Source organism: Camponotus floridanus, unplaced genomic scaffold (genome assembly GCF_003227725.1).
Source record: "Camponotus floridanus strain SB8 unplaced genomic scaffold, Cflo_v7.5 scaffold60, whole genome shotgun sequence".
Lineage (NCBI taxonomy): Eukaryota > Metazoa > Arthropoda > Insecta > Hymenoptera > Formicidae > Camponotus > Camponotus floridanus.
In genome coordinates, this window is record NW_020229770.1 from 487,346 (window position 1) to 505,626 (window position 18,281).

Genomic DNA, 18,281 nt, shown 5'->3' on the forward strand with positions numbered 1-18,281 from the left:
GAAAATTACTGAATCATGCTACTTGATGGATGGTATAGATAATACGGGCCATATTCTTCAAACATTTAAATAATGAATCATGATAGCGTATATATTATCTTGTTATCTATTTCTGTATCTGAATCTTTAATGCAAATTCTCTTGCATTAAAGCTAATCTGATTCACAATGAAGATTTTCTTAAGTTTGATTCCCTTATCTGGTGATTAGTACTTGTAATAATTTTCTCTGAGCCTTTTCACAGCCTTAACTTATTTGAATTAATACATTGTGTATACGTATATATTAATGATGTGTACATTAGAACGCTGTATTGCTTATTAAAGATGGAAATTTGAGATTAAAAAGAATATTTTTCAGAAATAAAGTAATCTTTTCTGGTTTTTTAATGAAAGATATTTTTCGGTTCTATCTATATTCAAATATTTTAACAATGAGATTAATCAAAAACTTTTAGAAAATTTTTATAACTCGTAACACTATTTCACGATAGAGCTAATCAGAAGTTGTCTAATCAACAAGGAACACGTGGAACAGTAATAAAAGTAATAAAAATAATTATGTTAGTTCATCTCTTTGTAAAACATCTGTTTGTAAAACACCTGTTACTATTACGAGAATTGAACTTAACTCGTCCGAACGAACATACAAATCTCGTCTTACGCGACATGTATATCACTACTAAACGATTCTCTTTGCAGTTAAAGCTTCATGATCAAACAAGTGTAATGATTTCCTCTCGTATCGTTTCTCTCTAGCGCTTAACAAGCTCAACAAGATCTGAATTATCGCCATTATCGATGTTATGTATGTGTATCAAAGGAACATATACAAAGCAACACATGAAAAAGTTATAAAATAAATAAGTAAAAATTGTTTTGTAATTTTAATAAAGAAAAAGAAAAGTCAATTTTGAACGGTCGTAAATAATTATCATTGAAAATTTTCATTGCGATCTATTTTAAGCATTGTATTACACTACTTTTATAAACATATATTGTTCGAAAATATCTTCTATTTTTATTAGTGCGAGACATATAATATTACATATTTATAAGTCACAAGTTATCATAATGTTTACTTATTATTCGTCTGACTGAATATATGTAAGCGCAAATAATTATAATTATAATAACATGTCTTGTAACGATCTGTAAATGATCTCTGTAAAATAGGAACGTTATCTTAACATCGTTGTAACATGTAATTATATGCGTTTCACATATATTTAGTTGTTATCACATATATTTCTCGTCCTTTTTTTCTTTTCATCCTTTCTACATTTTTCTCTGTAATATTTTAAACACACACAAATATAATATTAGCGTCAAAAAAGTCATATATGTTAAATATATACTCTAAATTTAGATTTAGCGATCTTTGATTTATTTTGTAATATCACGTTTACTTCTTTATATCGTATATACATTATTTCTTACTTTGCAATTCTAATTGTATCTCTTCCAAGGTTTTGCCTTCGGTCTCCGGCACAAATAGATAAATTAATACCCATATAAGAAATGAATCGCAGTAAATGCCCATAATGGTGCAAACGTGCCGTATAACTCTTGCATAATCTATAATACAAATAATTCTACCATCATATTTTATATTATCACATAACATTTAATTTTGAATAAAGAATAAGGAGGAAAAATATCTTAATACATTTTTTTATAATTCCCTGATATACAGAATTATAAATAATATTACAATATTATGCTTTAAAAATATGAGATTTATAACAAAAAAATGTTACAACTATTATATATATGATTTCAGAGAATATCTTTTATGCAAATCTTTTTTTAATAGGCATTGAAATATCGATTGCTTATTAAAATATAATTTGCATATTTTTATGTCGCAATACATTTCCTAATGCTATTAAATGGTAAGGAATCTCTTTGGCCATTAAAGCTATTAAATGATGGCACACTATACGGCGTTATATAATACCATTACAAAATAAAGAACTTCTTTTGGTTAAACCTCTTAATTGGTCGTTGCTTCCAATAACCCGCTAACCACACTCTCGTTCCCGAAAATAAAATAAATTCTTCACAATACAGACAAATACTCTTTAATACAAACGCCAACGTACCTGATAAAACTTTACAGTGACAATGGAACTTATGACGAAGTAGGGAGTGTGGAACATCGCGGCGAATCCTTTGACCTCGACGCTAAATATCTCGTTGATATATACCGTTGGTATTGGATAAAGGCTCAATTCAAAACCGAATACGTAAATCACCACGAAGACTGTAGGCCTGACACCCACTTAAATCGAGAAACATCGTAGCCACTGGACTGTAGCTCGAAGAAAATAGCTATCAAAGCCAACGATACCGCACAAATTGGTGCGAACATCAGTAACAGAATTCTCTTGTCCGTAAAACGAATCACCATCACGCAAGCACCACCAGACAGGACGATAGCGACACCAGTCAGAATAATGTTAGTGTTGATCGAAATCTCAAAGCCGGCCTCGTCGTAGATGTACTGATGAGCTAGTATCGGTACTATGCCTGTCAATGATAAGCCGCTCTGTAGTATTACAGCGATACGAAAAGCTCTTCTATTCTGCACCTTGGTGAAAATCTCTCACATATTCTTGAATGTCATTTTGTTGCACTTGTCCTCGACTTCCACCATACGTTTCACTTCTCCGAATTCCTCGTGTACATTCTCTTTGCCCAAGGCCCATTGAAGGGATTTTTGTGCGAGATCGAGTTTATTCTTACGCGTTAAGAATACCGAGCTCTCGGGTAACCACATGAAAGTCAACAGAAATAGCATTGGCGCGCATACGCTTATCATCGTCATCGCGAATCTACTGATCCACAGGCCGGTGGCATAAATGAGCATCGTCCCAATAATTAAAACAGACATTGAAGTACCTAAAGATTCCATCTTATTTATTGATGTCGTTTAAAGATAACTAATTTCATAGATAACGTTATTCAAAATGCAAGAAAGATTACAGAAATATAAATTCAGTATCGAATATATAAAGCTATATAAATGCATCTTTTCAAGAAATACAAACTCAAACGAAATGTGCCATTAAGCATCATTGTCAACTGAAAAAGACCGACACATTTAATGTTAACAATTGTACAGATCTACTATATAGAACGATACATATATTTATAAGATGATAAGAATCGTGTCGAACATTGCACATTGATAACAAGCATGAAACAATTGGCATTGTCGTACCTAAAGGATCTCTGGTCTGCTTACTACTGATTTCGCCGACATATATTGGCATTACGGCATAAGTTATATCACATCCTATGCCCGCGAGCACTCATCCGATATATATAAACGGTACAGAAGTGGACGAAGCCCGATGAAAAACTAAGAGGTAATCTTTGGTATAGTGATAACTAACAAGGTTCCTTTACGTCCGATGTTATCCATCAGTATAAATGGTACCAACGAGTCGATACTGGTCCCCACATACATGAGATTCACGATCCAAGCGATTTCATCAGTCGTCTGTAGAGGATCCTCGACATTAAATTTCGATATGGCGTAATCTATCCTTCGTGCAAGCCGCAATCGATTATCAAAGTACTACCTGAGAAGCGATTATACGTCAGAATTTTTCGAAGGTGCATTCACGTAAGAATATTTTTGAATGTTGAAGTAATTTCATCTCTTATTTAAGATACTTACTTACAAATCCAATCAACGTTTGTCGCAATATACAATGATTCATTATGTTTGATAATGTCCTTCTTTCACGTTAATTGTGTTCATCGGATTTTTTAAACAGTTTGCGTTTTAAATAGAGTAAAAAGTCATTTCTATTAAATAGAGTAAAAAGTCATTTCTATTACGAGAACAGTACGAAAAATGTGTGACGCGATTAAATAATATCTCATAGCTGTAAATAAATACATCTCGCTTTATACACTTTTGATCGTTTCCTAATTAGAAAAAAGTATCTATTATATAAATATATATTATTTAAAAACCACCTGCTGATGATGATTCATAAATTAAGACGACTTATCTAAATGAGATATACTTAATTATTGCGTAGAACATTGTCGATCATATTATCGTCGACGAGTAAAGTTTACTTCATTCAATTTGTGCATTCCGATTTTGAATTTAAAATTTTGCAAAGATACGAGGAATTGAAAATACAAACTTTTATTTGCTAATTATTAATGATCAAGCAGAAATGCGCGCTATGAAGTTGATCCATCTAATCTAGCAACACCGCCGATCTCCGAGCCAAATAGAAATAACGGATATAAAGCCAACAAGGGTTTTAACTAGGTTTCATGCCACATATCTCTCGACTCAGGGTGCGATATTATCACACGTGTAAACAGCCACGTCTGTACGCATGATCGCCACCCGCGGCGGTCGGAGAGCACTTGCTCTTGCTTTAAGGCTCGTGATGCGATACCCTTCCAAAATATCAGTTTATGGCTGGATATATAATAAATCCGCTTTTAAGAGACAGAGAGATTGAACCGAACGCGTTATTTAATATGAATTTATTGTCATAAAATCCTTCGCGTTTTTTCTTCATGGTGCTCAAAATAAAATATTTACTTGATGCAATGAATTTGATTGATTAATTAATATTAACGGACAACTTAGGACTGTTAAATAATAATGTTATTTTTTATTTTTTTCGTGCACTGGATTTTTCACCAAAATATATGTTAAATAATGAATTGGAAAGTTTATTAACTTCACAAATAAAAAATTATTTAGAATTATAATTAAAAAAATGTCAAATTGACATTTTGGAAGTTTTTCAAATTTAAATTTCAAAAGACAATTGCAAAACATAAAATGAAATATTCGGAAGCACAACCGTTTATGTCAGTGTAAATATTCGAACTGCCATACCATTTTTTTTATACTTGAATATGCGTTTATTGACTTTATAATTGCACACTTTATTTAATAATCTTTGAACTTTAAAATAAGGATATCATATCGACTTGCCGTAATGGCAAGTTAGCAAAATATTGCAAAAGTTATACATCTTTCTAAAAGTATTTTTCTGTCAACTTTTATACGATATCAATATATCAAGATATATACATCAAGATATAATATTTTCAAATTATATTCAATTTTTTATCATTGAAAAAGAATCCAACATATATTCTCATAATTTTATTTTTTTCGTTTACACTGGAGTTTCTTCAAAATATTTATTAAATAATGAATTGTAAAGTGTATTAATTTCATTAAAAAATTCTTTGGAATTTATAAAAAGCAAAATATCAGATTGATAAAAATGTAGCTAATTCTTCAACTTTTTGAAACAATATTAAAAAGCAATGTTTCTTTTAAATAATAAAATAATAATGATAAATTTTAGTTTCAGAAAGATGATATATAATGTGTTAAAAATAATTTCTATGATCTTATAAAATCAACGTGTAATATAAGGCAGTTTGATTTAACACTGATTGAAATTGTGTATCGCATTTTCTTTCATTTTAAGATATTATGTTCTGTAAAATAAATCCTTTTCTCTCGTAACTATTAGAGAAAACGTTAACATGTTTGGACGTACAATATTGCGCAATAGATGGACGGTGCACAGAACTGATGATTAAGATTTATTGCTTTAATAATATATAAATTATAACTGCAATAATTACATGTAATATTTAATTTTTCTTTTCCATTTTATGATGTAGTTTAGTAGAATAATCCGATTTAAAATATATAACAATCTTTCGTAAGAGTAGAAAATAGAAAGATTAATTTTTATATAAATTAAAAATAACGAAAACATTTTAATATTGAACATTGAAAATATAATGATGATTTGGCATTAGATTTTATTAGAAAATCTAAATTTATAAAAGAGTCTATAGATAAAAAGTAATTGATTGAATTGTCATTCTTCTTTTACGTTGATAGTAATTTCTATTGTAAATTAAGTTATTTTCTTACCGCGATGTTTCATTATTTATGGCGTGCATAATAAACTATTTTAGTACAGCTGTGCGCTAACATGCGGCTCGAACGAGCATCGACCCGATTAATTGATAGTTATATAAAAGTCATTATTTATACGCATATTTTATCACAATCACATTGGTACATACTGATTTAACAATGTCATTATCACGCGAGGATTTAATTCGCTTTTATCAGTGAGCTGTTTCTTAATTATAGGAGGTAGCTAAATCCAATTGGAAATTACTCAATCATGCTACTTGATGGATGGAATAGATAATACGGGCCACATTTTTTTGAACATTTAAATACTGAATATAATAATTATAATAGCGTACATATTATCTTGTTATCTATTTCTGTATCTGAATCTTTAATGCAAATTCTCTTGCATTAAAGCTAATCTGATTCACAATGAAGATTTCCTTAAGCTTGATTCTCTTATCTGGTGATTAGTACTTGTAATAATTTTCTCTGACAGCCTTAACTTATTCGAATTAACGCACTATGCATACGTATATATTAATGATGTATACGTTAGAACGCTGTATCGTTCTTTCAAGATGGAAATTTGAGATTAAAAAGAATATTTTTCAGAGACGAAATAATCTTTGCTACTTTTTTAATGAAAGTTTTATTTCTGGATTCTATCTATTCTATATTCGAATATTTTAACAGTGACGTTAATCAAGAACTACTACTACGAGAGTTGAACTTGACTTGTCCAAATGAACATACGAATCTCGTCTAACGCAATACTACTACTAAACGATTCTCTTTGCCGAGTTAAAGCTTCAAATAAGTAGTGATTTCCTCTCGCATCGTTTTTCTCTAGTGCCTTAACAAGTTCGAGATGCGATTTAATACCATTATCGACGCTATGTATTTCTATCAATATGTAAGAATATACACAAAACAATATATGAAGAAGTTATGAAGTAAATGAGGAAAAATTGTTTTATAATTTTAATAAAGAAAAAGGAAAGTTAATCAAAATTCATAACAAAATCGGTCTCAAATGATCATAAATATCATTGAAAATGTTCACATTGCAGTCTATTTTAAACTTTGTATTACACTACTTTTATAAAAATATATTGTTTTGAAAGTATCTTGTACAATTTTTGTTAATGCGATACATATAGTAATATAATGTTACATATTTACATGTGACGTTATCATAATGTTCACTTACTATTCGTCTGACTGAAGATATGTAAGCGCAAATAATTATAATATATATGTCTTGTAATGATGTAAATTATCTCTGCAAAATAGAAACGTTACTTTCCTTGTATAAATCTTCTTATGAGCTACCTTGAGTATATATACAGTATTGAGTATATATATATATATATATATATATATATATATATATATACAGGGTGTTTCCAACCACCCATCATACTATCCATTTAAAAACTAAAGAAGTGGCTATTTCAAAAAAGTAAAAACATTTTCTTTATAAATCGGGTGCACTCTATCGAATGGTGATATTTTCAACTTCTGATTCCGGCCGGAAATAGGCGACTCAGAATTGCATTTTTTTAAATGAAATCCCCTATTTCTCATTGCATATTCTTGTAGCTTACTTCGAGGGCTTTCCAAAACACTGTAATAAATTATTTTTCCATGAAGTACTTTTCGAGTTATGAGGCTTGAAATCATTTCTTAATTTTACATAAATCATAAAATATCTTGTAAAATATTCATGTTTCGATTATCTTACTTTAATATTTTTATGTACAAAATAATGAGAGAATTAATTGATGTAAAGAAAAGATACAGTTGTTTTTAAGAAAAAATATGGAATTGTTAATTGCAAATTACATATTTTTTCTTAGAAACAACTATGTGTTTTTTTTACACCAATTGATCCCTCTCATTCTCTTATTTTGTACATAAAAGTATTAAAGTAAGATAATCGAAAAATGAATATTTTAGAAGATATTTTATGGTTTATGTAAAATTAAGAAATGCTTTCAAGCCTCATAACTCGAAAAGTACTTCATGGAAAAATAATTTATTATAGTGTTTTGGAAAGCTCTCGAAGTAAGCCACAAGAATATGCAATGAGAAATAAGGGAGAGAAATAATAATTTTTCATTAGGGGAGAGAAATAATAATTTTTCATTAAGGGAGAGAAATAATAATTTTTCATTAAAAAAAATGCACTTTCAGTCTGAATCGCCTATTTCCGGCCGGAAGTTGAAAATATCACCATTCGATAGAGCGCACCCAATTTATAAAAAATGTTTTTACTTTTTTGAAATAACCACTTCTCTAGTTTTTAAACAGGTAGTCTGAAACATCCTGTCTATATATGTTTGTGTGTGTGTGTAAATTTGTGAATCGGAAACTGTCATCATTATAAAACATCGTTGTATAATTTTCAACTATATGCGTTTCACATATATTTAGTTGTACGACAATAAGTATTTGAATACGATTTCTAATTTATGTTTCTAGTTCTTCTTTTCTTTTCGTCCTTTTTATTTTTTTCTCTGTAATATTATAAGTAAATATTAGAAAATCAAGTCATATATATTACATACATACTCTAAATATAGAATTTAGTAATCTCTGATTTATTTTATAATATCGTTTATTTACTTCTTTATATCGCATGCACATTATTTCTTACTTCGCAATTCCAACTGTATCTCTTCCAAGGTTTTGCCTTCGGTCTCCGGCACAAATAGATAAATTAATACCCATATAAAAAATGTTATCGCAGAAAATGCCCATAATGGTGCAAACGTGCCGTACAACTCTTGCATAACCTATAATATAAATAATTTTGTCATCATATTATATATTCATCACATAACATTTAATTTTGAATAAAGAATAAAGAAAAAATATCTTAATATAATTTTATAATTCTCTAATACATAGAATTATATACATATACAGAAAATTATATGTAATATTACATATATATAGAATTATATAATATTACAATTTTATGCTTTAAAAGTTTAAATGAGGTTTAACAAGAAAAATTTGAATGACATATAACAAGAAAATGTTACAACTGGTGTTACACAACCATTATATATATAATTTCAGAAGATATCTTTTATGCAGATCCTTTTTTAATAGGCATTGAAGTATCGATTACTCGTTAAAATATAATTTGCATATTTTTATATCGCAATATATTTCCTAATGCTATTAAATGATAAAGAATCCTTTTGGCCATCAAACCTATTAACCGATGGCACATTATACCACGTTGTATAATACTATTACAAAATAAAGAACTCCTTTTGGTTAAACCTCTTAACTGATCGTTGCTTCCGATAACCCGCTTACCGCGCTCTCGTTCGCGAAAACAAAATCGATTCTTCGATACAGACGTCAACGTACCTGATAAAACTTTACAACGGCAGTGGTGCTTATGGCGTAGTAAAGAGCGTTGAGCACCGCGGCAGGTACTTTGACCTCGACGCCGAAGATCTCGCCCATATATGCCAGCGGTATTGGATTAAGGCTGAATCCATAACCGAACACGTAAATCACCACGAAGACTGTAGGCACCCACTTGAATCGAGAAACATCGTAGCCGCTGGACTGTAGCTCGAAGAAAATAGCTATCGAGATCAGGGATAGCACGCAGATCGGTGCACACATCAGCAGCAGAAACCTCTTGCCTGTGAAACGCACCACCATTACGCAGGCACCGCCAGACAGAACGATGATGATACCCGTCAGGATAATGCTAGTGTTAGTTGAAATCTCGAAGCCGGCCTCTTCGTAGATGTACGACTGATAAGCGAGTATCGGTGCCGCGCCCGTCAATGTTAAGGCGCTCAGTACTATCATAGCGATACGAAAGGCTCTTCTATTCTGTACCTTGGTGAAGATCTCTCTGAACATATCCTTGAGAGTTATCTTGCTGCACTTGTCCTCGGTTTCCACGATACGTTTCACTTCCTCAAGTTCCTCGTCCACGTTCTCTTTACCCAAGGCCCATTGAAGGGTTTTCTGCGCGGGATCGAGTTTGTTCTTACGCGTTAGGAATACCGAGCTCTCGGGTAACCACATGAAAGTCAGCAGAAATAGCACTGGCGCGCATACGCTTATCATCGCCATCGCGAATCTACTGATCCACAGGCCGATGGCATAAATGAGCATCATCCCAATGTTCATTAGAACAGCCATTAAAGTACCTAAAGATTTCATCTTATTTACTGATGTCATTTAAAAGATAATTAATTTCATAAATAACGTTATTCAAAATGTAAGGAAGATTACGGAAATATGAATTCTATCGAATATACAAAGCTATATAAATGCATCTTTTCAAGAAATATAAACTTCAAACGAAATGTGCCATTAAGAATCATCATCAACTGAAGACCGACACATTTAATGTTAACAACTGTACATATCTACCATGTAGAACGATGAATATGTTAATGAGAAGAATTGTGTCGAACATTGCACTTTGATAACAAGCAGTTAATATCGTCGTACCTAAAGGACCCCTGGTTCGCTTGCTGCTGATTTCGCCGAGATACATTGGCATCACGGCATAAGTTATACCACATCCTATACCCGCGAGTATTCGTCCGATATATATAAACGGTACCGAAGTGGACAGCCCGATGAAGAGCCAAGAAATGATCTTTGGTATAGTGGTGACTAACAAGGTTCCTTTACGTCCGATATTGTCCATCAGTATAAATGGTACCAACGAGCCAATACCGACCCCCACATACATGAGATTCACGATCCAAGCAATTTCATTAGTCGTCACTTTTAAAGGATCCTCGTGATTGAATTTCGGTATGGTTGGCGTACTCCATCCTTCGTGCAAGCCGCAATCGATGATTAAAATACTACCTGGGGAGCGATTATACGTCAGATTTTTTCGAGGTCGCATTCATGAGAGAATATTTCTGAATATCAAAGTAATTTCATCTCTTACTCAAGATACTTACATACGAATCCAATCAATGTTTGTCGCAATATACTACGGTCCATTGTATTCGATATCCTTTTGATTTCACGTTAATTGTGGATTTTTTAAATAATTATTTGCGTTTTAAACAGAGCAAAGAATAGTTGCTATTACGAGAGCAGCACGAAGAATGCGTAACGCAATTAAATAATATCTCATAGTTGCAAATGTGAATACTTCTCGCTTTGTATACTTTTAATTGTTTCCTATTAATTAGAAAAAAGTATCTATTACATAAATATATTATTGAAGAGCTATCTGCTGATGATAATTCATAGATTCAAGACGACTTATCTAAATGAAATGTACTTAAAATATTATTGCATAGAATTAACATTGTCGACCATATTATCGTCGACGTGCGAATAAAGTTTAATTCGTTCGACTTGTGCATTCTGATTCTGAATGTTAAAATTTTGTAAAGATGTGAAGAATTGAAAATGCGAACTTCTATTTGCTAATTATTAATGAGGAAGCAAAAATACGCGCCATGAAGCTGATCCTTCTAATCTAGCAACACGACCGACCTCCGAGCTAAACAGAGACAACGGAGATAAAGCCAACAAGGGTTCTAACTAGATTCCGCGCCACATATCTCTCGACTGAGGGTGCGATACGGTCACACGTGTAAACGGCTACGTCTGCACGCATGACCGCCATCCGCCGTGGTCGGAGAGCACTTGCTCTTGCTTTGAGGCACGCAATGCGATGCCTCCCAAAGCGACAGTTTATGGCTGGCTATACAATACACCCACTATTAAGAGAGACAGAGAGACTGAATCGGACGCGTTGCTTAACACGAATTTATTGTCGTAAAATTCTTCGCGTTTTGACAACATGTTATTCAAAATAAAATATTTACTTACTTGATGCAACGAATTGGATTGATTAATTAATATTAACGGACAACTTAGGACTGTTAAATAATAATGTTATTTTTTATTTTTTTCGTGCACTGGAATTTTCACCAAAATATATGTTAAATAATGAATTGGAAAGTTTATTAACTTCACAAATAAAAAATTATTTAGAATTATAATAAAAAAAATGTCAAATTGATATTTTGGAAGTTTTTCAAATTTAAATTTCAAAAGACAATTGCAAAACATAAAGTGAAATATTCGGAAGCACAACCGTTTATGTCAGTGTAAATATTCGAACTGCCATACCATTTTTTTTTATACTTGAATATGCGTTTATTGACTTTATAATTGCACACTTTATTTAATAATCTTTGAACTTTAAAATAAGGATATCATATCGACTTGCCGTAATGGCAAGTTAGCAAAATATTGCAAATGTTATACATCTTTCTAAAAGTATTTTTCTGTCAACTTTTATACGATATCAATATATCAAGATATATATATCAAGATATAATATTTTCAAATTATAATCAATTTTTTATCATTGAAAAAGAATCCAACATATATTCTCGCGACAATTTTATTTTTTTCGTACACTGGAGTTTCTTCAAAATATTTGTTAAATAATGAATTGTAAAGTGTATTAATTTCATTAATAAATTATTTGGAATTTATAAAAAGCAAAATACCAGCTTGATAATAATGTAGCTAATTCTTCAACTTTTTGAAACAATATTAAAAAGCGAGGTTTCTTTTAAATAATAAAATAATAATGATATGATTTTAATTCCAGAAAGATGATACGTAATGTTAAAAATAAGATGATACGTAATGTCAAAAATAATTTCTAAAATCTTATAAAACCAACGTGCAATATAATGCAGTTACACTGATTGAAATTGTGTATCGCATTTTCTTTCATTTTAAAATATTATGTTCTGTAAAATAAATTCTTCTCTGTCGTAATTATTAGAGAAAACGTTAACATGTTTGGATGTACAATATTGCGCAATAGATGGTCTGTGCATAGTACTGATGATTAAGATTTATTGCTTTAATGTTACACGGATCATAACTGCAATAATTACATGTAATATGTAATTTTTCCTTTCCATTTTATGATGTGGTTTAGCGCAGTATAATCCGGTTTAAAATATATAACAATCTTTCGTAAGAGTAGAAAATAGAAAGGATCTTTATACCGATACTGAATAATATTTTTGCGTTTTCTAAAAGTTAAAAAATATTTAATTCGACATAACAATCTCTCTCAATGTATATGCATACACACATATATTTACATTCTTCATTTGGGTATCTAATGTAGACTAGTTGATAATATCCTTCGAAAAAACCGGCTCGCACACCCAAAACCAGTTAGTTTACGTTCTTTGTTTTGCTCAAACAGGTTGCCGAAACGATCGAAACATGCGAAGTCCTTGCATCGCTCAGTTTATACCGAAACGTTTCTCTTCGTTCATCCACTTATCCGCAAAACACAAGAAGAAAGATCCATGGTTATTACCAAGGTCGTCACGTCTAGAGGTGTACGATATTTCATCTTAAATGTGCAGTCGATGAACGGATAATTGTGACGTCCTGAATCGAGAGAATCGTTCACGCGTGTGATTTTTGACTTATAATTAATAATAAAAATAACTTAATTTAATAAAAATAACTTTTTCGAACATAAAAAAGAAAATAATTATTTTCTATAATTTTTCAATGTTTAATGCAATTCCGGCTTTTAAATTACCACATTATATTAAAATTTTACGAAATTTTTAATTAAAGTAGCAAAAAAAGGGCTACTTTAATGTATTGTATCATGTCATATTACGTATATGTTTGTTGCAATCAGGTATTAGAATTTTCAGATCAAAAAAATTGCATTCGTCTTAAATTTCTTAAAATTGTAACGTAATAAAATAATTTAAAATCTGTGTATTTTTTTTTTGTTGCATTGTGTAATCATTTTCAAAGAGAGAGAATCGCTTAATATAACATTTGATTCGCTGAAAGAGAAATAGTTTTTAATAAAAAATATTTTGCATTGCATTATTCTCTTTTTAACTAGAATTTAGATATAAATGTAAATTTCATTATTCATTAAATAAAATTTTTCTTAATAAAAAATTGAATGATCTATAAATTCAAAAATTTTAGGCAATTCACGGTAGATTATTTAAAAAATAAATTTTTAAAGTGCGATTACTGATTATAAGTTAGTTGTTACTCCGAACTTAATTTTATGCTTTAATTGATTTTTGTATAACTTGAGAATAACAAAAACATTTAATGTCGAAAATTGAAAATATAGTAAATGACGATTTGTCACTAGATTTTATTAGGAAATCTAAATTTATGAAAGAGTCTATAGATGAAAAGTAATTGATTGAATTGTCATTTTTCTTTTACGTTAGTAGTATGAAGTAATTTCTACTGCAAATTGAGTTATTGCTTTACCGCGATGCTTCATTACCTATGGCGTGCATAATAAACCATTTTACAAGTGCGCGTTACAGCTGTGCGCTAACATGCAGCTCGAACGAGCATCGACCCGATTAATTGACAGTTATATAAAAGTCATTATACGTACACGCATATTTTATCACATCGGTACATACTGATTTAACAATGACATGTCATTATCACGCGAGGATTTAATTCGCCTTTATAAGCGAGCTGTTACTTAATTATAGGAGGTAGCTAAATCCAATTAAAAATTACTCAATCATGCTACTTGATGCATGGCATAGATGATATGGGCCACATTTTTTGAACATTTAAATAATAAATCATGATAGCGTACATATTATCCTGTTATCTATTTTCGTACCTGAATCTTTAATGCAAATTCTCTTGCATTAAAACTTATCTGATTTTACAATGAAGATTTCCTTAAACTTGATTCCCTTATCTGGTGATTAGTACTTGTAATAATTTTCTCTGACAGCCTTAACTTATTCGAATTAACACACTGTGCATACGTATATATTAATGATGTATACGTTAAAACTCCGTATCGTTCTTCAAAGAAATTTGAGATTAAAAAGAATATTTTTCAGAGACGAAATAATCTTTGCTGGTTTTTTAATGAAAGATTTTTCGGTTCTATCTATGTATATTCGAATATTTTAACAATGACGTTAATCAAGAACTTTTAGAAAATTCTTATAACTCGTAACACGATTTCACGATAGAGCTAGCCATGAGTTGTCGTCTAATCAACGAGGAACACGTGGAACATGTAGTAAAAGTACAAAATAATTATGTCGACAGTTCACCTCTTTGTATAACACCTGTCACCACTACGAGAGTCGAGAACGTAATGCCAAGATTTCGACGCGCGTCGGCAACGATGCCGCTGTCATTCTGAGAGACGTCGGAAAGGAAACTGAGGTTGACTCTGATACTCAGGCACGTCACTGTGATTTTAATCGAATCCCCTCCCGTCTCGAATGTAAAGCGAGCGACAATGTGGCCTGTAACAACTAATTACTACTATTATACAGTATTTCCCAGTCACGTGCGCGCATTGAATTTTTTCACGTAATTTTTTCTCACATTCATTCTTTATATTACTCCATCGTTTAATTGCCTTTAGAAACGTGGAGCATGCATGTCACGCATCATGTGTCCTGAAAATTGCTTCGTTCGACAGCTTTCGATTTTTTCCACCTACCTCGACAAACAGTGATGGTATGGATGTCGAATGATAGATATGCCTGGGAAAATTGATACGTTTGCTATTAATTCATTGTTATTGGCCACGCCAGGTTTAATTTTGGAATGTGCGATGTTTTCATTTCTACATACAAACATTTGCTATTGAAAGCGAGAACGTGATTCATATATGTTGATACTATCATGTTTATTCAATATCTTACCTATGAGTGGCAATTTAACGAGAAAGGAATGCAAATTGCGCGTTCTTATTCTAGTCATTGCGTCCTGATAATATTTTCACTGTTGCGTCTAGGTCATAAGGACATGTATTGCGCGAATAGAATTACAAAATTATTTCTCGAAGACAAGAAATTGTTCACACTAGATTTCAACCTTGACAAGTAAAAATGTGACAAGCCTTGACAGGAAAAAGTCTATTTCTTCGCGGGAAAAAGTTATTTCCATTTTTGAACAGCATGGTGACAGTCTACGAGTTAATTTTATATCTGATGTGCACAACATTGAAGCGCCGAGAGTGTTCTTATAATATGTAAATGATGTACGTATTTCCTGTTTACAAAATTTTGAGATATTCATGAAAGCTATTTTAAATGCCAACAGAATTCTGTTCAAATACTAATGATCAATTTCTCACAATAATTTTCTAAAAGTGTGTATTAGAGTCTAAAGAAATCTGTTTTAATATTTACATTACATACTAACAGGAAAATTTAACAGAGCATAGCCAGTTACACTTTCTCTTCATCATTTACGCAATCGGTTCTACCTTGATGCGAGCAATCTGAATAATGTCGATTCATTTTATTAGTAATGATGCGATCGAGGAAAACATGAATCTGACGTATTTTTTATATAGAAAATAACTGATATCTCGAAATTGAATTGAAAATAATCCTTTGTCTGATTGATTTAAAGGCATCGTTGTCATTGCTTTGTATGATTCTCAACATACGTCGAGAATACTAAAAATAACGAGCAGATTTTCCAAGCACGTTACATTCTTGTATAAATTTTGAATTGATTATTTTCTTTTTATGGTTGTAGTTAATGCATATTAATATGTTGTATTTTAATTATATGATGTATTATACGTTGTATTTTAATTATATGATGTATATCCTTATATTATGTATTAAATATAGCAATTTTGTATTACATTTAAATAAAATTTATCAATAGTCAATAGCAATGATAGATTAGTTTTAAGATTAATTAAAATTTGTATTACGATTGATCGTTTGGACACGAGATACAAATCTGTTGGGTAATCTTTCCATAAATATATTCTTTATATTAATAACTTTCCTCTATGATAACAGAATACTAATGAATATTTCAGCAAATGTTTTCTATGAATCTACAAAGTAAGGTTTTCTTTTTAAATATGAATATGTAAATTAATTAACTAAACATCACAAATTCGAAATACTGTAAATTTAGCAAATTTAATTTTCGATGACATAAATACAAAAAAAAATGTAATCTTTCGTTAATTGTGGTATTTGGATTATTAAATAATGAATAGAACAATTCTCTTTATCCACATTTTGTAGAAAAAATGAGAAATTTTAAACTTACGTTTAAATTACATTTTTTAATTATAAATGCAGTAATTAACATCTAACAATTAATAAATAATATGATTATATAATACAATATTAATTAGAAAATAGATTGTATTCATTGTATTCATTGTTTATGTGCGTGTATAAGAATGAAGAAATATTATTTAAAATTTCTATCTTTTAACGTATACTGATTCTTGTCATTATTAGCGATACAAATTGGTAAAGCCTGAGGATAGATAAGTAGTAAAAAAATTTGCCATGAAATCCAGATGATCTTCGAATGCTCATCGTTTTGCTCCTTTCCTCATACCTGCTTTAATCGAGAAACGGCATAGTTGAACTACGTCAGATAGCAGGCAATGGGAAGAGCCAAGGACGAGATGGGACGAGAGCAAGGAAGGAAAGGGGTCGTTCAGCGCGCGGAGACAGCACGATAGTCCCTAAAGTATATTTGCATTTGCATTCGGTAATTAAACTCTCTCCGTTTCCGCGATACTAGACTACCTCCAGCTCGTTCTTATCGAAGTTTGTCGAAGAAGAGCAATTGGTCGGCTCGAGGAATTCCAAATGGCTTTCTCGTGCCCGAGGCACGTGACCAAGTTATAACGGCCGGAAGTCGACGAGAGATACAAAACTGTCCAACGATCTGTCTAGTGATTAATCGTTTCGTTCAGTCGGAGTTACCCCGTGTTCCATTAATTAAGTAATTAAACCGCTGTCGTTTCACCTCTAGCATTAAGATTGACAAGAGATTTCGTGCAAAATAGATCACACAGAAGAGAGTTCTGTTACAAACCTGTGTCAGTTGTCATTTCACTGTTTTATTTATGAGAATCAAAATTATTTTCAAAAGCACAATTTGATTTAGCACCGCCAACAATTTTTAGGAAGTTTCTAAGAAAAATCAACATATATAAATAATAAAACGTTTTATTTACACGCATCATATGATTAATTATATTCTTAAAATGCTTTTTTAAATAAATGATTGAGGTAACATGATTCAACATATTAAACTAATTAGCACGTTTATTACACATGTACGTTAAACAAACAGATAATGGTGCAACTAGCGCAATTAAAAGGTTAAGGCCTTGCTCGTAGCACATGTAATTTTCGACAGGTGTTACCTTTTCTATTTGCTTTCCTTGAAAATGCAAGTATGTAGGTAATTTTGCATATAAAATTACTCATTTAATATAAAAACATAGAATCGGTAGTTGTAGATGCAATT

The 18,281-nt window shown here is 31.0% G+C and overlaps 2 protein-coding genes and 1 pseudogene across 9 annotated transcripts in view; all 3 read right to left on the minus strand.

The window, feature by feature from the left end:
* The window catches only part of LOC105248906 (glutamate receptor 1), a 225,382-nt gene that overhangs the window by 55,695 nt on the left and 151,406 nt on the right, over positions 1-18,281 (minus strand). The window lies entirely within an intron of this gene.
* On the minus strand, positions 1,411-3,955 carry LOC105248905 (annotated as a pseudogene).
* Positions 8,122-15,199, minus strand: LOC105248904 (facilitated trehalose transporter Tret1). 4 transcript variants are annotated; one of them, XM_011253970.3, is made up of 7 exons: positions 15,077-15,142; positions 13,091-13,388; positions 10,904-11,129; positions 10,437-10,805; positions 9,327-10,129; positions 8,599-8,737; positions 8,122-8,458 (listed from the first exon to the last, which is right to left on the minus strand). In XM_011253970.3, the coding sequence occupies exons 3-7, from the start codon at positions 10,944-10,946 to the stop codon at positions 8,412-8,414; spliced, it is 1,401 nt and encodes a 466-aa protein (XP_011252272.2). In that variant the 5' UTR covers positions 10,947-11,129; positions 13,091-13,388; positions 15,077-15,142; the 3' UTR covers positions 8,122-8,411. The 4 variants fall into 4 exon arrangements, with proteins under 4 accessions (XP_011252272.2, XP_011252273.2, XP_011252271.2 ...); XM_011253971.3 differs by lacking the exon at positions 13,091-13,388 and having other exon boundaries at positions 14,629-15,199; XM_011253969.3 differs by lacking the exon at positions 13,091-13,388 and having other exon boundaries at positions 15,077-15,180.